This window comes from Phyllostomus discolor, chromosome 4, assembly GCF_004126475.2.
Source record: "Phyllostomus discolor isolate MPI-MPIP mPhyDis1 chromosome 4, mPhyDis1.pri.v3, whole genome shotgun sequence".
Taxonomy (NCBI): domain Eukaryota; kingdom Metazoa; phylum Chordata; class Mammalia; order Chiroptera; family Phyllostomidae; genus Phyllostomus; species Phyllostomus discolor.
In genome coordinates this window covers 99291055-99311552 of record NC_040906.2, presented here as the reverse complement: position 1 = coordinate 99311552, position 20498 = coordinate 99291055, and the positions used below count along the sequence as shown (strand labels likewise).

The 20498-nt window shown below is 37.2% G+C and overlaps 1 protein-coding gene across 1 annotated transcript in view; it reads right to left on the bottom strand.

The window, feature by feature from the left end:
• Nucleotides 1-2515: 2515 nt before the first annotated feature.
• UBXN4 (UBX domain protein 4) overlaps nt 2516-20498 on the bottom strand; it is a 40397-nt gene continuing 22414 nt past the window's right edge. Inside the window, exons 8-13 of the mRNA XM_028508684.2 lie at nt 19717-19881; nt 18627-18754; nt 9811-9913; nt 7573-7704; nt 6291-6493; nt 2516-4696 (exon numbers count right to left, since the gene is read on the bottom strand). Coding sequence (XP_028364485.1) covers nt 4558-4696; nt 6291-6493; nt 7573-7704; nt 9811-9913; nt 18627-18754; nt 19717-19881 — 870 coding nt within the window. The 3' untranslated portion in view covers nt 2516-4557. The remainder of the gene's footprint in view (nt 4697-6290; nt 6494-7572; nt 7705-9810; nt 9914-18626; nt 18755-19716; nt 19882-20498) is intronic.

Below are 20498 nucleotides of genomic sequence, written 5' to 3'. Positions count from 1 at the left end.
CATGGTCAAAATATAAAGCTTCACATTAAATAAACTTGTAAGAGCCAGGATAAATTGGAGCGAAGTGTGGGGTGGGGGTAGGGGGGCTCCGCCAGCAGAGCTCCTCCCACTCCCGTGGGTGAGAATAAGTCTATCAAGACACTATCTGCTTGAGGAGGAATGCTGGCCAGTCTCTCAGAGGAAAAAGGCATTTTGCCCCTCTCTCAGTGAGCTTTGATTGAGTTTAGCTTTCTTTGCATATCAAAGAAAGGAGGTATGGCTCACAGCCAACATTTCTGAGATCAGGGGGCTCCTTTTGAGTCAGGGTCTGGTAGACAGGGTGACGCCAATTGGCTGTAAAACCTTGGGAAACAAACTTATTTTGTGTTTGGACCCTTAACATTTAAATTGAGGGCATTTAAATGCAGGTTTCACAGGACGTTATGGAATTTTCTTAGGCCTGATTGTCCCCCACCACCCCCCATCAGGAACCTCCGGTTCTGGTACAGGGCTGCACCCCTCTTTAGCACTGTTTCAGATCTGAAGTAGGCAGGGGAAGCAAGGCAGCTAAGAGATTAGGAAAGTTTTTACATATAGAATGAGGACTCGGGTTATGACAAAGCCAAGGGGTGACGGTTTTTTGTCCCTTCTCCACAATCCCCTAAATCCTTCCCTGATGGCCCTATTTGCTAGTGTGCCTGTGTTAGGTTGTTCCTTTCTTGAGGAATCTTATCTGTCATTGACTATCCAGCCATCCTCCAGGGGCCAAACAGGGTGAAGTAAAGGGGACACAGGTTCTGTCCTGCTGGGAGGATAAGTTTTGACTCCTTAGTGGCTTATGGTCCCAAGATCTCCTAGCTACGGGGCCTTTTCGCCTGTTGGCGGGGTTACAGCTCCTGGAAGCAGGCAGGACAGTTCCCAACAGTGAAGCATATTAAAACACTATAAAACTAGTTATAAAAATTATTGGGTTGGCCAAAAAGTTTTTACTTTTTTCCGTAAAATGAAAGACACGTTTTTCATTTTCACCAATAACTTTACTGATTTGGGTATTTTGACTATGTTAGCCATCTCTGGCTACTGGCTTTTACAGGGTAGAGGCCAGGAGTGCTGCTAAACATCTTCCAATGCATAAAACAGCCACACAGCAAAAGAATTACTATGCCAAAATGTCAAAAGTACCAAGAAATTTTGCCAACCTCTTTTGATATGTTTGATTAGTTACAGCACCTTCTCTGCACACTGCATAAACCTTTGCATTTCAGTTGCATTGTATGTTTCACCTTGCTTGCAATAATAAAGCATAATATACCAAAAATGTTATATATATTCTTCCATCTTTGATATTAAAATGGCTGCACAAAAATTCACCAATTTTGATTTTTTAAAAATGCACATTGATATAACAGCTGTCACAATACAGCTAACAAAATTTTGAATGCAGTTAAAAGCAACTAAGCATTACTAGAGCCATCATACAAAAAAAAAAATCTATATGAACTTTTTGGCCAATCCAATAGTTTGGAAGCAGACAAAGGAGAGAATAGAAAGCAACAAAGGAAAAGAAAGCCTAGACATAGGGGAACAGAGTACATGACAAAAGTGACATGCTAAATCAGCGGAAAAGACGGATTACTCCATAAATTGTGGTAGGTAAACAGGTTAGATCTCGAGGATGTCAGCCACAGGCATGGGAACAGAAGCCAGAGCCTTCCTGATATATCAGATTTAAATGTACAAAAACAAAACCAGGAGAATACTAGAACAGAACTGTGAATTTTTAAAAATTATTTTTTGAAGTGGGAAAGGTATGCATAAGCAAAACTTAAGACCCAGAGGCCATAAAGGAAAACACTGACAAATATGACCACATAAATATTGTGGCAAAAATTACTACCGATATAGGCATCATAAGATAAACAGGCAGAAAATGCTTACGTCATATGGTAGACACAAGGCTGATTTTCTTAATATACATGGAATTCGTATAAATCAGTAAGAAAAAGATGGAAAACACAAAATAAAAACTGGCAAAGTACAAATGTAGTTCTCAGATGTACATAAAAATGACCAATATTAAAAGATGCTCAACTTCATTTGTGATCAACACCATGCATAAAAAATGCAAACAATTTTTCAACTATCATGTTGCTAAAGATAAAAAGGTATAATACAGTGCTGGCAAGGATGTGGTGGGGGTGTAAACTCACAGACCCTTAAGAGGGGGTAATCTGGAAGCATTTTTTATAATCCAAATTGCAAACACCCTTTGACTCAGTAAGTTATACAAACCTAGAGGTATGTTTTCACACCTAAAAAGATACCTTCACAGAGACATTCACTGTAGCAACGTTTGTAAGTAGAAAAGCAAAAACACTATAGTAACCAACGAATGACACCAGAGAATGGATAGTAAAAGTTGGGGTACATTTATCAAGAAAAACACTATACAGCCATTAATAAGATGAAATGGCTATGTACTGACAGGGAAAGATCTTCAAGACTGTAAGTAAAAAGCATGATGCAGAGTAGTATATATAATATGATCCCATTTATTTAAAATATAGAGGTTACATATTTGCTTATTACACATAAAAATTTTCTGAAGATTACAAAAGAAACTGTTAATAGATTATGGTTACTTTGGGGGAATAAAACTGGAGGTTAAGATACAAATGGGGATTTCATTTTCATTTTATAGCCTCCTATACTGTTTTGAGTTTTTCCTTAGCATATATACTTTTTAAAATATAAAACTGAGGAGGGATCCTCCTACTCAAAGATTGTGAACCATTCTTTTACATACATTTTTCTAAGATCTATATTTTATTTTTTTCAGGGCAAACTGACTTGAGGTACCACAAGTTTTTGCAGATATATTTTTAATAGTTATTAGTAGGGTCACACCCATCTGACAAGTTTTATTTGTTTGTTTTTAAATCACGTTATCACTATATTTTTAAAGATGACAAGCCTTCACTGAAATGGGATAACTGCTGGATTTTTCTTTTTTCAAGCTTACTTTTTAAACTATGGAAGTAATATGACCATTGCAGAAAACTGAGAAAACATTTAAGGGTGCAAAAAACATATAAGGGTGCTAAAATCACATATAATGACTCTTAACACTATTAATGTTTGGTGTTTTCTTTTTTTCTTTGCATTATGTTAATGCATAGTAATGTCTGAATTTAAAATGTATTTACAAAGCTAAGATCATACTGTACCCACAGCTTCATATCCTGATTTATAAATATATTAAATTGAATTTTCAAACTGTACCACTCCTCCTCATCAAGTTATTTCTGCACAAAGCATTCAGTTACTTTCTAGTTATTAGGTAAAATAAATATAACACTCAATGAATGTTATCTTATATCTAAACTTTTTTAGATATCTTCTATCTAAACTTTTTCTGCATTTATGATTATTCCTTAAAAAAAATAATGGGATCAAAGAGTATGAAATATTTGTTTCTGATAATGTTTTTCAAAAAGGTTATACCAGTTAATACTTCAACCACCTGTGTAGCTTGTCTCATTGTTTCCTTGCCAACAATTACTATTACCATTTTAAAATGTCATTGTTACTTCAATATGTGATAAAAAGAAGGTCTAATGAGAAAACTTTCCCTCCCATTAGAAAATATAGAGTCCTTTTGTGTGTTCACTCAAGAGTAGTATCTTCCCACCTAAAAGTGGGTTAAAAGAGGAACTGTCAAGCTAACCCCCCCTTTCAAACATTATTAGTTTAGTAGACTTTACTACCAAAAACATGGAGAAAGTAGCATGTAAGTCAGATTAAGGCATGTCTTTATTCCATTCTTCTTGTCCTATACTACAAGTACGTCAGGTCTTTGAAATGTGATTATTGACATCAAAACTTCAGTATAAAGGTAAGAAGACTAGCTGTATATTAGCTGTTTTTCTGCATCTAATGAGAACAAAAACTGTAACATTATGCAAAACTCAGACACATGACCTCAACATAGCCCTGTGAAACAAAAAGATGCTAGGATAACAAAACTTAAAGCAAAAATAAGATCATTCCAATTTTTTTGAAAAGATTTTTTTATTCAGTGTTTAAGATTAAAAACTACAAGATTTCGCTTGCAGCTGGTGAGTGGAAGGAGGGGGGAAAACATAAATTATCATCTGATTGGCTAGTTAAAATGCTCTGACTCAAGAGTCAAATTACTCAGTGACATACCAGTTACTTTGTGTGGGCTTAGGAGTTCTGGAGCAAAACAGCTCTAAACAAAACTTATCATCTGAGAACAAAGAGCTAATGGGTATATGAAATACTGAATAAGAAAGCTGATAAAGGGAGGTTGTGGCAGACCTTTTGATTCTTTTAGGCTTCTAGCAGTTAGTTACCATATGCAAGGACCTAACAGCGAATTATTTTATCTTTTGACTTGTCTGAGTTAAACGACTTTAACCCACTAAGCAGGAATTGAAGAGACACTTTATAGATTGGTTAGAAAACTTAAAGTAGTCCCACCTCTCTCCAGTAGAGTTTTAGTTGAATTAAATCATAAGAGAAACAATGATTATTGCACATAATGTACTTGTCACACTACATTTGTTGTGTAGAATTTCCATTCCAAGTGTTGTTTTCATCTTCACCATCATCTTGAGTCCTCAATCTATATATCTTCCCCTCCTTTTTAAAGTCTTCCCCCCGTTTCTCCAGCACTCTTTTTCTGACAGGTTCCCTGATATAACAAAAGAGGGAGAAAAGAGAAAATGACAAAAATGAAAACAGCAGTAATACAAAGCTGTTTCCTTTACAATTTGATTAGTATAAGCAACTAGTTTTTAAGGAAGTTCATGGAAGATAATTGTATCTACTATGGCAGTACTAGACTTTATATGTTTTTGGCAGTTTAACTTCATCTGTTCTCCAAAACAAACCAGCCAAATTGTATTTTCCATTTCCAAAGCTCCATTCATAGCCTCATTTACAGAAATGGTCAATTGGTAATTTTTAATCCTTTTATAATGTTCAACAATTTATTTACACAATTAAGAACAAACAGGACTTCATCTGAAAATGGAAAACAGGTGAAATCGAAGATAATTCATTGTCCAATGCTAGAGGGGAAGAGCGCAAAAAGGAAAACCAACAGTGCAACACAAAATTTTACCTCTCAGATATACATTCATCCCATCCTTTGCACCAACCCAAGTCCTGTTCCTTTATTTGAAAATGTTTTAAAAAGCCACACAGCAAGCTATCCAACATTATACTAATTCAAGATTAAGTGCTTCCACCCACTGCTCAGTAAGAGTCCTAAAATTCAGCACTAAAAAGACGTAGTTTGAAAGCTGCTCTAAGACTAGAAAGGAATTTTCCTCTGTCCCCACTGGGGTAATGGACTATGGCTATGATTGGTCTTCCTGCCTAATAGTTAAGAAAGAAATAAGATAACAAACTAAGTCAGCCCAATTACAATATTTACATAAATCTTTATCTAGAAAGCCAATAGAACACAAGACTAGGATCTCCTTACTGATGGAAGACAGGCAAGAATATTCTTATTTACCACATAGGATCAGAGTGATGATTTACTATAATGTCTATTAACAGCCTAAAAAGGTGTTTAGTAATACTAGGTATACATTAAAATAAATTGTGCTATTATCAGAAAGGGGTATAATCTCAACTTCTACAGAATAAATTCAAATATGCAAAACCTTAACAGGTATGAGCTAAAATCATCAGTGTTGTCTATTAATTAATTAGTATTTCCATTCTAATCTTGACCATTTGCAAAAAAAGGTAGGTCTCTTGGTAAAGGGAGTAATCCAAATAATTCTCTGAATGACGCACCATTTTCAAGTGAATACTAGCTTCCTCAGTTTGGTCCTTCTCTAAATGACTGAGAGAAGACAGTCAGCCAGCAGATCAAAGAACCACTAGGGTTAAAATTCTCTACAGCAGAATCCCTCTAAAGAAATTATGCAAGATGACTGAGAAGTTCATGGAATGAAGTATCTTGACAGACACTAACATGGCTAGTACGAAAAAAATACTACTATTCAGAGACCTGGAAAAAAATCAGTTTTTATAGCTGTAGGAGGAAGAGACTTCAATAAATGGAATAATAAATCCAGCAGAGGTAAAGTAGGTTTTAGATGGGTGAGAAAACCCAGGTTAAGTGAACTTCCCTGGACAGATGATATAATTAATCTTCAGAACACTGGCATGTCCCCCCACCCAAATACAGAAAGAAGGCAAAGTATCTTTAACAAAATTTTCATGTAGGGGTATTACTAACATTTTGAAAATGGGGAAAACACAGATACCTTTTTTCTGAATTGCTAGACGATGCAAGGTTTGAGGATTCCGACGATGCTGCTCTCACTGAAGTCTGTGCAGGAGGAGGACTGCTAAATAAGAAGTTGCTAATCAATCTCCAGATGGCAAGGAATGGGTAAAGTACTGTCCCCAACAATGTCCAAAAGTCTCCACCGGAAGAATGTACCATGGATGTAGTTGGTCTACCTGCCTAGAAATTAAGAAATAAACCTAAATAAAGGCTATTAACAGTTCAATCACATTACATTCAAGGTTCTATGTGAATCTTTTATCTGAAAAAATAAATTCCTAATAATTTTAGTTTACTGCAGGAAGTAAAATGACTAACTTTGAGGCTTTTCAAGTTCACATAAATTTCTGGGAACCCCTGGAGCTTTACTTTTTAAAGAAGTAATTACAACACAGAACCCAGAAGGTAGTTTTTGGTAAAATGAACCAATTATTTTTTTCAATTTTATTTTAATCGTTCAAGTACAGTTTTCTGTCCTTTACTCCCAGCCCAGCCTACCCACATATCCATCCCTCCCCACCTCCTTCCCATTTCCAACCCCCCTAGTTTTTGTCCATGTGTCCTTTATATTTTGAACCAATTATTTTTAAGAGAACTAAACTTCTGTACTAAAATTAGTAACTTTGGTAAGTCATCCTTGATTATTTAAAAGAAGGGGAAAATTTCAAACCTCAATGAATGCAATTAATTTTGATTGTTGGAGGGCTGTTTTAGGTGTGGGGCTGTAGCTCAGAGCAGGGAAAACTATACTAACCCAGACACAGAAGACAACCCAGGCTCTTATCCCAGTTCTGGCATGTAAGGTGGCACCTTGGCAAAGTCATTTAAGCTTTCTGAGTCTCTTTTCCTCATTAGAAATTAAAATATTGTTGTAAAGATCAAATGGGATTAATACATTAAAAATTAATATTTTTGTTAAAATGTTTTCTAAAAACTTGGTAAACAGTAGAGTAGTACACAGATAAAGACACTAAGTCTATAGATTAGATGCTCTGCATTTCTTTTCTTTTCCTACCATTTCTTGTCCATAAAAATAGGCAAAGAAAAATGTTGAAAATTAAACTAGTGTATCATTAGCAATAAAAATATATAAAGCACAGGATAATCTAATAATAAATTGATCTAACATTTTTGGATAAGCGGATTTTAATTATCCACTATATACCTTTCACCTTATCTTCCTCTAACTGTAAGAAATAATCAAAGATAGAACAAACAGGACTGTAAGAACACAAAACAATATAGACATATGTACATACTGGCAACAGTACCACTGAAGCACTTGGGGCAAGTTCCAAATCCAATAATTTCTTTTTATAATCTTCTTTAGTGAATTCTCTCCTGGGAAACATGGTTGCTAATGAAAAATTACCGTAAGTGTTGCCAACAGTCTGTAACATAACAGCAATTTTAAAAACATTACAACACTGCCTTTTTAATAGTAAGATATTACATACTTATATGCATCTAAAATGACTGCTTTAATTAAAATTGCCTTGATTTTAAAAGTTCATTTAAGTGTATACTCAAAAAATATTTATAAAAATTTGGTGTAGCTGAAAGCTGTCAAATCGAAATGGTATTTAAAAGGTCTTATACCCTAGGCAGGTAGCTCAGACAGTTAAGAGAATCATCCTGAGACACCAACGTTGTGGGTTTGATCCTGGTCAGGGCATATACAAGAATAAACCAATGAATGCATAAATGAGTGCATTTGTTTTTTTTTGTTTTTAAGATTTACTTTTTTTTTTTTAGAGAGGGAGAACGAGAGAGAGAGAAAAACATGAATGTGCGGTTGCTGGAGGCCGTGACCTGCAACCCGGGCATGTGCCCTGACTGGGAATTGAATCTGCAATACTTTGGTTCGCAGCCCGCGCTCAATCCACTGAGCTACGCCAGCCAGGGTGTGCATTTGTTAATCAATGTTTTTTTTCTCTCTCCTTTCTTCTCTCTCTAAAATCAGTAAATTAAAAAATTTTAATAAATTTTATAAATGACCATAAAATAGCAAGAATATAGTTCCTAAAATTATACAAACTGAATAAAAATGAATAATTAGATACTTCTTTCAAGTATGTCTGCAGTTTGCCATGAGGGTTTTCATTAGCCTTTACAAATTTACATTAGTATCTCACAAATGTTTGGATTATAAGTATTCCCTATTTAAAATCTGGAATAGACCAGACTTCCCCTTATATATACATCAGGAGCTTTTGCCTCTTCTCTCAAAGAGTAAACAGTCCATAATCAATCCACACCATACATACAAGCCCAGATCCAGGACATTATACTCAGCAGCATCACAGTCACCCTCGCAATTTTAAGTCACCTGCATCTGTAAAGTCTTAGACAACTTTATCTAGAAGATTCCAAAGAAAAAGACTAACATTTTTGTTTTTTTGCTGTAGGTCATAGCATACATACCTCTCATTGTTTTCACTTTAACATAAGAACATACACAAATACAAAATTAGGCCATTCTACTGGAGAGAAGTTCTAATAGGACTGATGCAATCAAAGATCTTTTTCCCCAGATGTGGCTCCCCCTTTTCACTTACCTGTGGCAGGAGCAGTAAGACTCAGGCAAGGGGTACCCCTTCTTAGGAGGCCCCAGGTGGAGCTCCAAAGCAAAAGAAGAATGAAAGTGGCTATTGGCTTGGTTCTACTATAAAGCTTAGGGAAAATAGTTCTGAAAATCAATTTTTATATTGTCCAGCCAGCTCACCAGTGTAGGAAGGCAGAGAGCAGGTACCATTCTTTTGCGACCCAGAAGTAGGGTAGCACATTAAATACAAAGAAGAGACCTAGTGGAAAGATTTGGACTCTAATTTTAACACTGAAGTGAATATGAGACAAATACTGGTATAGATAATGAGTCTAAAACATATGATATGTAGAGTACATTCTGAATAAGAATCAATCAGAAAATAAAAATTAATTGAGAGTTACTCATACCTTATTTTCTAAGATATCAAATTTTACACCCATACAGATTTTGGAGTAAGGCCACAATTCTGGAAGTAAGTTCCTGAAGAAGATACTTGTTGCCAAATGAACATTACTGGTCTTTAGGCTTGGACAACCAGCAGATGGTGGGAAAATGGCTAGCCCAAAGTATTCTAAGCAACCTGCTGAAAATGTGAAAAGGACCAAGAAATACTGCATCCTTTTAACTAACAACTCCCTCAGATTAGACCTTTGACAAATCATTTCATCTTCATTCATCCAGCTAAGTGTACTAAGCAGTCAAGTTTCCTGAGCTTACTATATAACATCAGCAAACTCCTAATTTTTGCATGTCCAGCAGATATGCTGTTCCCATGTGGCACTAATAGATGATGGAAGCTCCACAACACGCCAATGTTGTCCTGTGCCTCCCTCCTAGGGATAAATCATGATTTATTAACATTCTTCAAATTCTGTTTAAAAATCTTCCCTTCCTACATTTTCATAGCCTTTACTTCATTTACCTTTACTACAACTCAAGGCAAATTTACCTGTGCAGCAAACTGCCTTGCCTCTTCTAGAGGAGCATCAGAAGGGAACTGATTTGTAAAGGAAGAGCCATCAGGAAGACGGAACTGAATCCTTGCAATAGAGCTATGAAAACATGAAAATTTAAGTCAGTATCTTTACCTCTATACATTCTCAAACAATATCAAAAGTTAGAGAAAATGAAAGTAGAAATGTGCAGTGAACATGTTTTCTAAACAATATCAGATCTTTTTGTTTGTATTAAGGTCAGCATTACTGAGCTATAATTCATGTAACATAAAATTCACCTTCTTAAAGCATAAGATTCAGTCATTTTTAATATAGTTGAAGTTGTACAATCATCACCAATATCTAGTTCCAGAACATTTTTATCACCACCAAAGAAACCTCAAACCTATTAGCATTCCTCTCTCACCTAATTCCAGCAACCACACAATCTACTTTCTGAATCTATAGGTTTGCCTACTTCAGGCATTTCATATAATGGAATCATATGTGTGACTTTTGGTAACTGGCTTCTTTCATATGCCGCTCTATTTTCAAAGTTCACCCATGTTGTAGCATGTATACATTATTACTTTTTATTGCTGCATAATATTTCACTGTATGGGCTATATAGTTTTGTTTATCCATTCTTCAGTTGATGAACATTCATTTGTGTTATTACCACATTTTGGCTATAATGAAAAATGGTACTATAAGTATCCAAGTACAGGTTTTTGTGTGGACATGTATTTTCAATTCTCTTGGGTATATAACTAAAAGTAGAAATGCTAGAGTATATGCTTAACTCTATGTTTAAATCTTGAAGAACTGCCAAATTATTTTTCCAAAGTAAATGTATCATTTTATAATCCCTTCAACAATGTAGAAAGGGATTCTCCACACCCACACCAATACCTGTTACTCTCTCTTTAAATGTAGGCATCCTAGAGGGTATGAAATTGTATCTCATTGTGGCCTTGATTTCAATTCTCTAATGACTGGTGATGTTGAGCACTTGTTCATGTGCTTATTGACCATCTGTCTATCCTCTCTGGAGAAATGTCTATTCAAATCCTTTCCCCATACTTAAATTGAGTTGTTTGCTTTTTATTGTGAGTTATAAAACTTTATATTCTAGGTACAAATCCCGTAGATATATATGGTTTGCAAATACTTTCTCCAATTCTGCAAGTTATCTTTTCACTTTACTTTTTTATTTTGACTTTGTTAAAATATATTTCTTAGTCCTGGCTGGTGTGGCTTAGTGGACTGAGCACTGGTCTGCAAACCAAAGGGTCACTGATTCAATTCCCAGTCAGGACACATGCCTGGATCATGGGCCAGGTCCCTAGTAGGGTTGCACACGAGGCAACCACACATTGATGTTTCTCTCCTTCTCTTTCTCTTCCCTTCCCCTCTAAAATAAATAAATAAAACCTTTTAATACAAAACAAAACAACATATTTCTTAAATTATAGTTGATATACAATATTAGTTTCAGATTTACAACACAGTGATTAGACATTAATATATATATATCTTATGAAATTATCACTACAATAAGACTAGTAACCATCTGTCACCATCCACAGTAATGATATTATTGACTATGTTCTCAATACTGTATAATGTACACAATGTACTATTATATGCCATGACTATGACTTACTCTTTTTTAAAGTCTATTTTATTATGTTTATTAATACAGTTGTCCCAATATATTCTCTCCTTTATTTCCTTCTGCCCTGCACTACCCCACCATCCAGCATTCCACACACATCCCCTTACTTCACATCCATGTGTCATACATATAAGTTCTTTGGCCTCTCCATTTCCTATACTATTCTTAACTATCCTAATAGTATTCTATACTATTATTAACCCTGTTTATTTTGTGCCTACCAATAATATTTTTTAAAGATTTATTTATTTTTAGAGAGGGAAGGGAGGGGGTGGGGGAGAGAGAGAGAGAGAGAGAGAGACATCAATGTGCGGTTGCTGGGGGCTGTGGCCTGCAACCCAGATTTGTGCCCTGACTGGAAATCAAACCTGCAACACTTTGGTTCACAGCCCGTGCTCAATCCACTGAGCTATGCCAGCCAGGGCCCAATAATATTTCTTATTCCCTGTAACTTTTCCCCTATCTTCCCCCTTCTGCCTTCCTGCTGATAGATAACCTTCCATGTGATCTCAATTTCTGTGATCCTGTTCCTGTTCTAGTTGTTTGCTTAGTTTGATTTTTATTCTTGTTTTTCAGGTACACTTATTTAGAGTTGTGAGTTTATTGTCATTTGCTATTCATAGGTTTGATCTTCTTTTTCCTAGGTAAGTTCCTTTAACATTTCATATAATAAGGGCTTGGTAATGATGAACTCCTTTAACTTGACCTTATCTGGGAAACGCTTTATCTGCCCTTCCATTCTAAATGATAGCTCTGCTGGATAGAGTAGTCTTGGATGGAGGCTTTTGCCTTTCAGGACTTGGAATGCTTCTTTCCAGCCCCTTCTTGCCTTTAAATTTTGAAAAATCAGCTGAAAGTCTTATGGGAACTCCTTTGTAGGTAACTGTCTCTTTTCTTTTTTGTAAAATATATTTGATTATGCTATTACAATTGTCCCATTTCCCCCCCTTCATTCCCCTCCACCCTGCACACCCTCTCTCCCACCCACATTCCCCCCTTTAGTTCATGTCAATGTGATATAAGTTCTTTAGCTTCTACATTTCCCATACTATTCTTACCCTCCCCCTGTCTATTTTCTACCTACCATCTATGCTACTTATTCTCTGTACCTTTCCCCATTCTCTCCTCCTCTCACTCCGCTGTTACTAACCCTCCATGTGATCTCCATTTCTGTAGTTCTGGTCCTGTTCTAGTTGTTTGCTTAGTTTTTTTTGTTTGTTTGTTTTAGGTGTGGTTGTTAATAATTATGAGTTTGCTGCCATTTTACTGTACATGGTTTTTTATCTTCTTTTTCTTAGATAAATCCCTTTAACATTTCATAAAATAAGGGCTTGGTGATGATGAACTCCTTGAACTTGACCTTATCTGAGAAGCACTTTATCTGCCCTTCCATTCCAAATGAAAGCTTTGCTGGATAGAGTAATCTTGGATGTAGGTCCTTGCCTACATGACTTGGAATACTTCTTTCCAGCCCCTTCTTGCCTGTAATGTCTCTTTTGAGAAATCAGCTGACAGTCTGATGGGAACTCCTTTGTAGGTTACTGATCCCTTATCTTTTGCTGCTTCTAGGATTCTCTCCTTCATTTTTACCTTGGCTAATGTAATTATGATGTGCCTTGGTGTGTTCCTCCTTGGGTCCAACTTCTTTGGGACTTCCGAAGCTTCCTGGACTTCCTGGAAGTCTATTCCCTTTGCCAGAATGGGGAAGTTCTCCTTTATTATTTATTCAAGTAACTTTTCTACTTGTTGCTCTCCCCATTCTGGTACCCCTATAACTCGGATGTTGGAACGTTTCAAGATGTCCTGGATGTTCCTAAGCCTCTCTTCATTTTTTTTGAATTCTTGTTTCTTCATTCTCTTCTGTTTGGTTATTTTCTTCCTTCCTTCTGGTCCACTCCATTGATTTGAGTCCCAGTTTTCTTCCCATCACTATTGGTTCCCTGTGCATCTTCCTTCATTTCACTTAGTGTAGCCTTCATTTTTTCATCTATTTTGTGACCATATCCAACCAATTCTGTGAGCATCCTGATCACCAGTGCTTTGAACTGCGCATCTGATAGGTTGGCTATCTCTTGGTCGCTTAGTTGTATTTGCTGTGGAGCTTTGATCTGTTCTTCCATTAGGGCCATTTGTTTTTTTGTCTTGTCATGCCTATTATATATGAGGGGCAGAGCCTTAGGTGTTCACCAGGGCGGGGAAACCCAGTCACTGGGTTGTGACACTGTGTATGGGGGTGGGGTCTGAGAAGGAACAATGGTGCTTTGCTTTCTGTCAGATTTCAGTCCCTTCCGCCGCTTCCCCCAAGCAAACTGGGCCCTCCTGGTGCCAATTCCTGTGTGGGTGGGCTTGAGCGAGTTCTAGGACCCTATGGGTCTCTCCAACAAACTCTCCTGTGAGGCTGGGAGCCTCTCCTGGCACTTCAACTCCCACAGGTGTTTTCAATCGGTGCCCTGAGGCTCTATTTCCAGGCTCTGGGACCCTGGGTTGCGCCCAGTGCCTTGCTTCACAATCCTGCTTTGCTGGGTCTGCCAGCCACCGCCTGCACACCCAGGGTCCATCCGCTGCAGTCTTGCGTATGCGTGATGCCTTACACACCCGGTGCCACTGCTTTTTGTGCCTCAATCCCTCTCTGCCCGGCTGCCCGACTCCGCCCTTCCTACCAGTCTGGATGAACATGTCTATTTTAACTCCTTGGTTGTCCAACTTCCATACAATTCAATTTTCTGTCAGTTCTGGCTGTTATTCTGTTTCTAAATTGATGTTTTCCTTATATTGGTTATGCGAGGAGACACAGTGTCTACCTATGCCTCCATCTTGGCCGGGGTTGGTAACTATCTCTTTTCATTTTGGTGCTTTTAAGATTCTCTCCTTACCTTTAATCTTGGGTAACTTAATTATGATGTGTCTTGGTGTGTTTCTTCTTGGATCCAACTTCTTTGGTACTCTCTGAGTGTCCTGGACTTGCACATCTAATTCCTTTGCCAGACTGGGAAAGTTTTCCTTCACTATTTTTTCAAATAAGTTTTCAATTTCTTGCTCTTCCTCTTCTTCCAGCACTCCTATGATTCAGATGTTGGAATGTTTCAAGTTGTCCCAGGGATTCCTCAGATTCTCCTCATTTTTTAAATTCGTTTCTTCATTCTTTCCCCATTGGATGTTTATTTCTTCCTTTTCTTCCAAATCATTGAGCCACAGCTTCCTTCCCTTCACTGTTGGTTCCCTCATTATTATCCTTTATTTCACTTTGTAGTGCCTTCATTTCTTCTTTCGTTTTGTGACCAAACTCCACCATTTCTGTGAGCATTCTAATTACCAGTTTTGAACTCCGAATTTGATAGGTTGGGTATTTCCTCGTTGCTTAGTTTTTTTCTGGAGTTTTGATCTGTTCTTTCACTTGAGCCATATTTCTTTGTCTCAGCACACCTGTTACAATGTAAGAGGCAGAGTCCTAGTATTCACCAGGGCAGGGCAAGTCACTTCATTGCATAATGGTGCTGTATGTGGAGGAGGGGTCAGAGAGGGAACAATGCCGCTTGCTTGGCTCTCGTCCCACTTTCCATCACTTCCCTTGCTTCCCACAAGCAGATCGTGCCCTTTCAGGTGCTGATTCCCCGGGTGGGTGGGTTTGTGTATGTTCTAGGACCACATAGGTCCTAGAGTCTCCTGTGAGGCTAGGCGTTTTTCCTGTCACTACAACTTGCACAGGTTTTTACAGCCAGAGGTTTTGAGGATTTAGTTTCCTGCACTGGAAGCCTGGATTGTGTGATCCCAATTGTTCCTACTGGCTTATCCACTCACATGTGTGGGAAATCCCGATGGGCAGCAGCTGCTTTGCCTAGCCTGGTCCACCTCCTTGCTGCAAGTCCCTTCTGCTCTGGCTTTCTGTTTACGCCCTCCTGCTGGTCTGGATGAATATTTTTCTTTAACTCCTTGGTTGTTAGACTTCCACAGTTTGATTTTCTTGAAGTTCTGGTTGTTTTTTGATTCTAAATTTGTTGTCTTTTTGGTTGTATGCACAAGCAAAGCATTTCTACCTACACCTCCATCTTGGCTGGCACCTACATAATCACTCCCATGGCCTATTTTATAACTGGTAGTGTGTACTTCTTAGTCTCCTTCACCATTTTTGTCCTACACCCCCATTTCTGATGATTTCATGCTTTTGAAGTCCAAAACTTTTTAATTTTGATCAAGTCCAACTTATCTGTTGTTTTCTTTTGCTGCTTGTGCTTTTGATGTCATGTCTAAGAATCAATTGCCTATTCCAAGATTCTAACATTTTCTAATTTTGTTTCTAAGATTTTAAACTTTAATTTTTATATTTTGGTAAATGATCCATTCTGAGTTAGTTTGTTTTTGGTGTGAGCTAAGTGTCTAAATTCATTCTTTTATATGTAGATATTCTGTTGTCCAAGCACTATTGAAGAGACTCTTTTTCCCCACTGAATGGTCTTGGTAGCCTTTTCAAAAAATCAATTGACCTGGCTGGCGTAGCTCAGTGGATTGAGCGTGGGCTGCGAACCAAAGTATCGCTCCCAGGGAGTTCGACTCCCAGTCAGGGCACATGCTTGGGTTGCAGGCCATGGCCCCCAGCAACTGCAGATTGATGTTTCTCTCTCTCTTTCTCCCTCCCTTCCCTCTCTAAAAATAAATAAATAAAATCTTAAAAAAATTAATTGATCATAAATGTGTAAGTTTATTTCTAGAGACTCAATTTTATTACATGATCCATTCTTATGACAACTCCACATCATCTTGGTTACTGAAGCTTTGTAGTAAGTTCTACAGTCAGAAAAGTCTGAGTCTTGCCCTGTCCAGGAGGCTCAGTTGGTTGGAGCATCATCCCATACACCAACCAAAATGTTGCAGGTTCTATTCCTGGCCAGGTCACATACCTAAGTTGCAGGTTCAATCCCCCATCAAAGGGCATACGGGAGGCCACCGATCGATGTTTCTCTCTCACATAGATGTTTCTCTCTCTCCCACTACCCTTCCCCACTTTCTTCTCTCTCTAAAACCAATAAAATTATCCTTGGGTAAGGGTTTTTTAAAAGAGAAAGTCTAGCTTTCCACTTTGTTCCTCTTCCAGGTTGTTCTGACAATTCTGGGTCTATTTGCCTGTCAGTATGAATTTCAGGATCACATTTCTGCAAAAATCTCAACAAAAAAACCATCTGGAGTTTTGATAGGAATTACACTAAACCTATAAATCAGTTTGGGAAGAAGTACTGCCACCTTAAAAAAAGTGTAAGATGTGTACACTGAAAACTATAATCATTGTTGGAAGAATTAAAACCTAAATACGTGGAAAGACATTTTGTGTTCCACAGGTCAGAAGATTTAATATTGTTAAGTATATTATTAGGTATTTTATTACTTTCAGAAATAAGTTTTTTGCCCTGGCTGTTGTGGCTCAATGGACTGAGCACTGGTCCGCGAACCAAAGGGTCACTAGTTCAATTCCCAGTTAGGACACATGCCTGGGTTGCAAGGCAGGTCCCCTAGAGGGTACATGAGAGGCAACCACGCATTGATGCTTCTCTCCTTTCTTCCCTCCCTTCCCATCTCTCTAAAAATAAATTAATTAATTATTAAAAAGAAATGTTTTTTAAAAGTAATTTTTATGATTATAAAAGTAATGCTTATTAATTTTCCAATATGGAAAATATAGAAAAGTACAGAGAAGGAAATAAATATTAACCCTAATCCAATTAACAGGATATACCAGAAATCTGAAGTTTTGTCTTCACAACATATTTTTGTTTTGGGAACTTATTTCTGTTACATGTCACTCATTCTGGTATGATTATCAATAATATTTCCTCCACCTCCTTCACCACAGGGGTGGGCTTATCAACTACCCCAACCAGAGAGCCCACACAAGCAGACTTAGTGATTAATCTAGAGGTGGCCACATCATGCAAGCAGGGTTAGTCAGAATTCTCCTCGGTGAATGATATGGGCTTTGGAACAAAGGGTTCGTCTTTGAGGCCCTGGGCTCTCCTAACACTAAGTAAGAAGTCTGTCTGAGAATGAAGCTAAAACAGAATAAACCAAGAGATTAAAGGATATCTAAAGATATCTAAAGATATCCTTTAGATTCCTGGATCTAGGTGTGCCTAACCAAATCCATCAATGGAACTCCCCAAATGTAGAACCAACTGAATGCCCTCTTTTGCTTTATCCTATTTGACTTGAGATTTTGACAAGTAAAGAATCCTAGCACAGCCCTGGCTGGTGTGGCAAAGTGGACTGAGTGCTGGCCTGTGAACAGAAAGATCGTTGGTTCAATTCCCAGTCCAAGCACATGCCTGGGTTGCAGACCAGGTCCCCAGTTGGGGGCATGTGACAGGCAATCAATCATGTATGTCCGACACACTGATGTTTCTCTCCCTTTCTTCCTCTCTTCCCCTCTCTAAAGTAAATAAAATCTTTTTAAAAATTAAAAAAAAAAAGAATCCTAATACACAAAATAATCACTATGATCATTTTGATGTATGTGCTTTCTGTCTTTTGAAAAGAGATTTTTTTGAGCCTTCTATTAAAAGCTATTTACAGACACTCCCCAACTTACAACGGGGTTATGTTCAGACAAAGCCACTGTAAAGTGAAAATATCATACATTCAAAGCACCTAACCTACTGAATATCACACCTTAGCCTAACCCATATTAAACTTGTTCAGAATATTTGCATTAGCCTACAGTTGGGCAAAATCACCTAATACAATGAATACAGTGTAGAATATTGGTTGTTCACTCTTGTGATAGCATGCCTGACTGGGAACTAGGGCTGTGTGCTGCTGCCCAGCATCACAAGAGTATACCACACCTTATTAGACCAAGAAAAGATCAAAATTAAAAACTGAAATACAGTTTCTACTGAATGCTTTTCACTTTCACATTACTGTAAAAGTTAAAAAACCCTAAATCAAACCATCATAAGTTAGGGAGTGTCTGTATTTAGTACAGTTGTATTGAAAATTCACATCAATAACAAATACCATCATTGGCAGCTGCCAAACTAATCAATATATCCTCCTGGAACTATTTATTATAGCCATAGCACTCATCAGCATCAAAAAGCAGCCCACAACCACTATTCTTCTCAGCAGCTACATACACAAAGACAGTTTAAGCAGGAAATAAAGTACCTTCTTTCTCTTGCAGAAGAGTCCCTCTTAACTTCCATTTCTGCCTGTTTAGCCAGCAAGGCAGCAGCTTTAGCAGCTTCTACTTCTTCCTTTGTTTTTGCAAAACGAGCAGCTCTCTCTGCACGATCCTTTAAAACAGTTGTTAGGCACTAATTATCTTTCACTACCAGAATGCTCCACTCAGACATTTCCAAATAAACACATGAGTGAAATTCTTTAAAGTCACACACATTAACTTTATCATTCTGGATCTGGTATATTTCAGTTTTATCAACTACCAAGGATCAGAGTTGCTATTAAACAAACGATGTGATTTTGGTCAGTACTGTATTACCAGAGACTGGAACAAGATCTGGCACAGATAAATAAGTAGTAAATAAGTATTTGTTGAATAAACAAGTGAACAAACAATATTAAGGTAGGCATGGTTTTCATATGTATTACAACTGCTCAATTCTAAAAGCAGTTGTTGCAAAACCACCCTAAGCTTCTACATGATGTTCTCAATCCTTTGACTGTCCCAAAAAAGAATTCTTGAGACTAGAGGAAACTGCTAGGTAACCAACTCTTAGCTTCTTTTCTAAGGGAATCTTTGAAAACTACCTTTTGACTACTAATGAAATTCCTAACATAACATGGAAAAAATTACTTTGAAAAAAAATCTCGATTTTTAATCTTAACTGTACTTTAATTCAATGTACAACTTCTGTAAAAGGAAGCTGAGAATTGGTACTTTTTGAGTCACTTAAAATGTACTATTTTTGTGTATATTGTTTGATAATAAACCAAAACTACTGTGTATGGGAAAACAATTTCACAAATATTCTATAGTCAAGCATTAAAAATAAGCTTAATAGCCCTGGCTGGTGTGGCTCAGTGGATTGAGCACTGGCCTGCAAACTAAAACATTGCCAGTTCAATTTCAGGTCAGGGGATATGCCTGGGTTGTGGGCCAGGTCTCCAGTAGGGGGCATACAAGAGGCAACCAATCTGTATTTCTCTAGCACACATTTTCCCTCTCTTTCTCCTACTTTTCCCCTCTCTCTAAAAAAAATAAAATCTTTAAAAAATAAATACACTTAATACTCACCAATGCAATTTGCTGTTTTATACGCTCTCGAGCTGCTCTATCTTCTGCCTTTTCTCTGTTTCTTTCCTCTAACATTCTTTTTGTTAATTCCTCTTCTTGCTTTCTTTTATAATCCAACATTTCTTTTCCAGTTTTTCTCCTCTCAATTTCCTTCTTAATCTCTCTCTGAGTTAAAGAGAAAGTTTTATGAGCCCAAAATTTAATTTAATAATCTGCCCTAGATATTATTTCCCTATGTATGTAGGGAAAGCTGGTTATAGGTACTGCTGCTAAAGGAATAAAACAACTTCATAAAATGTAAGAAGTCAGTGGAATTTATTAACAGCATGGGAAAATGGTCAAATATCTATCAATTTCTACATCTTCCCCAATGGTTCTAGTAAGACTATCATGTGGCTAATGTTTGAAAACAAAGAGAACTACAAGTCTTTGCTTTCTAAGGTGAATATGTTACCCTCAAAGGACACCAAGGCAGTCATTTATTTGGCTTGAAGAAATGATAACCTTCCTATATTAGAACCCCAAAGAGATGATGCAGATTAGGTGTGCATGATGAGAAAAATTAATGGTGCATTAAAATGCAGCAACACCAAAGGAAAAATTTAGCAAAATGTCTACAATTTTTTTACACAAAAAGAAACTAAAATTTTGATTTGCATCAAAGCAAAATAATTTTAGTTCAAGTCCCTTTATTCTTAGTGTAAAAGACTCAATGCAGAGGGAGAAATGAGCCAATTTACTCCCAGCAATTTACAAAAAGGACAGTATAACTTTACTACAGA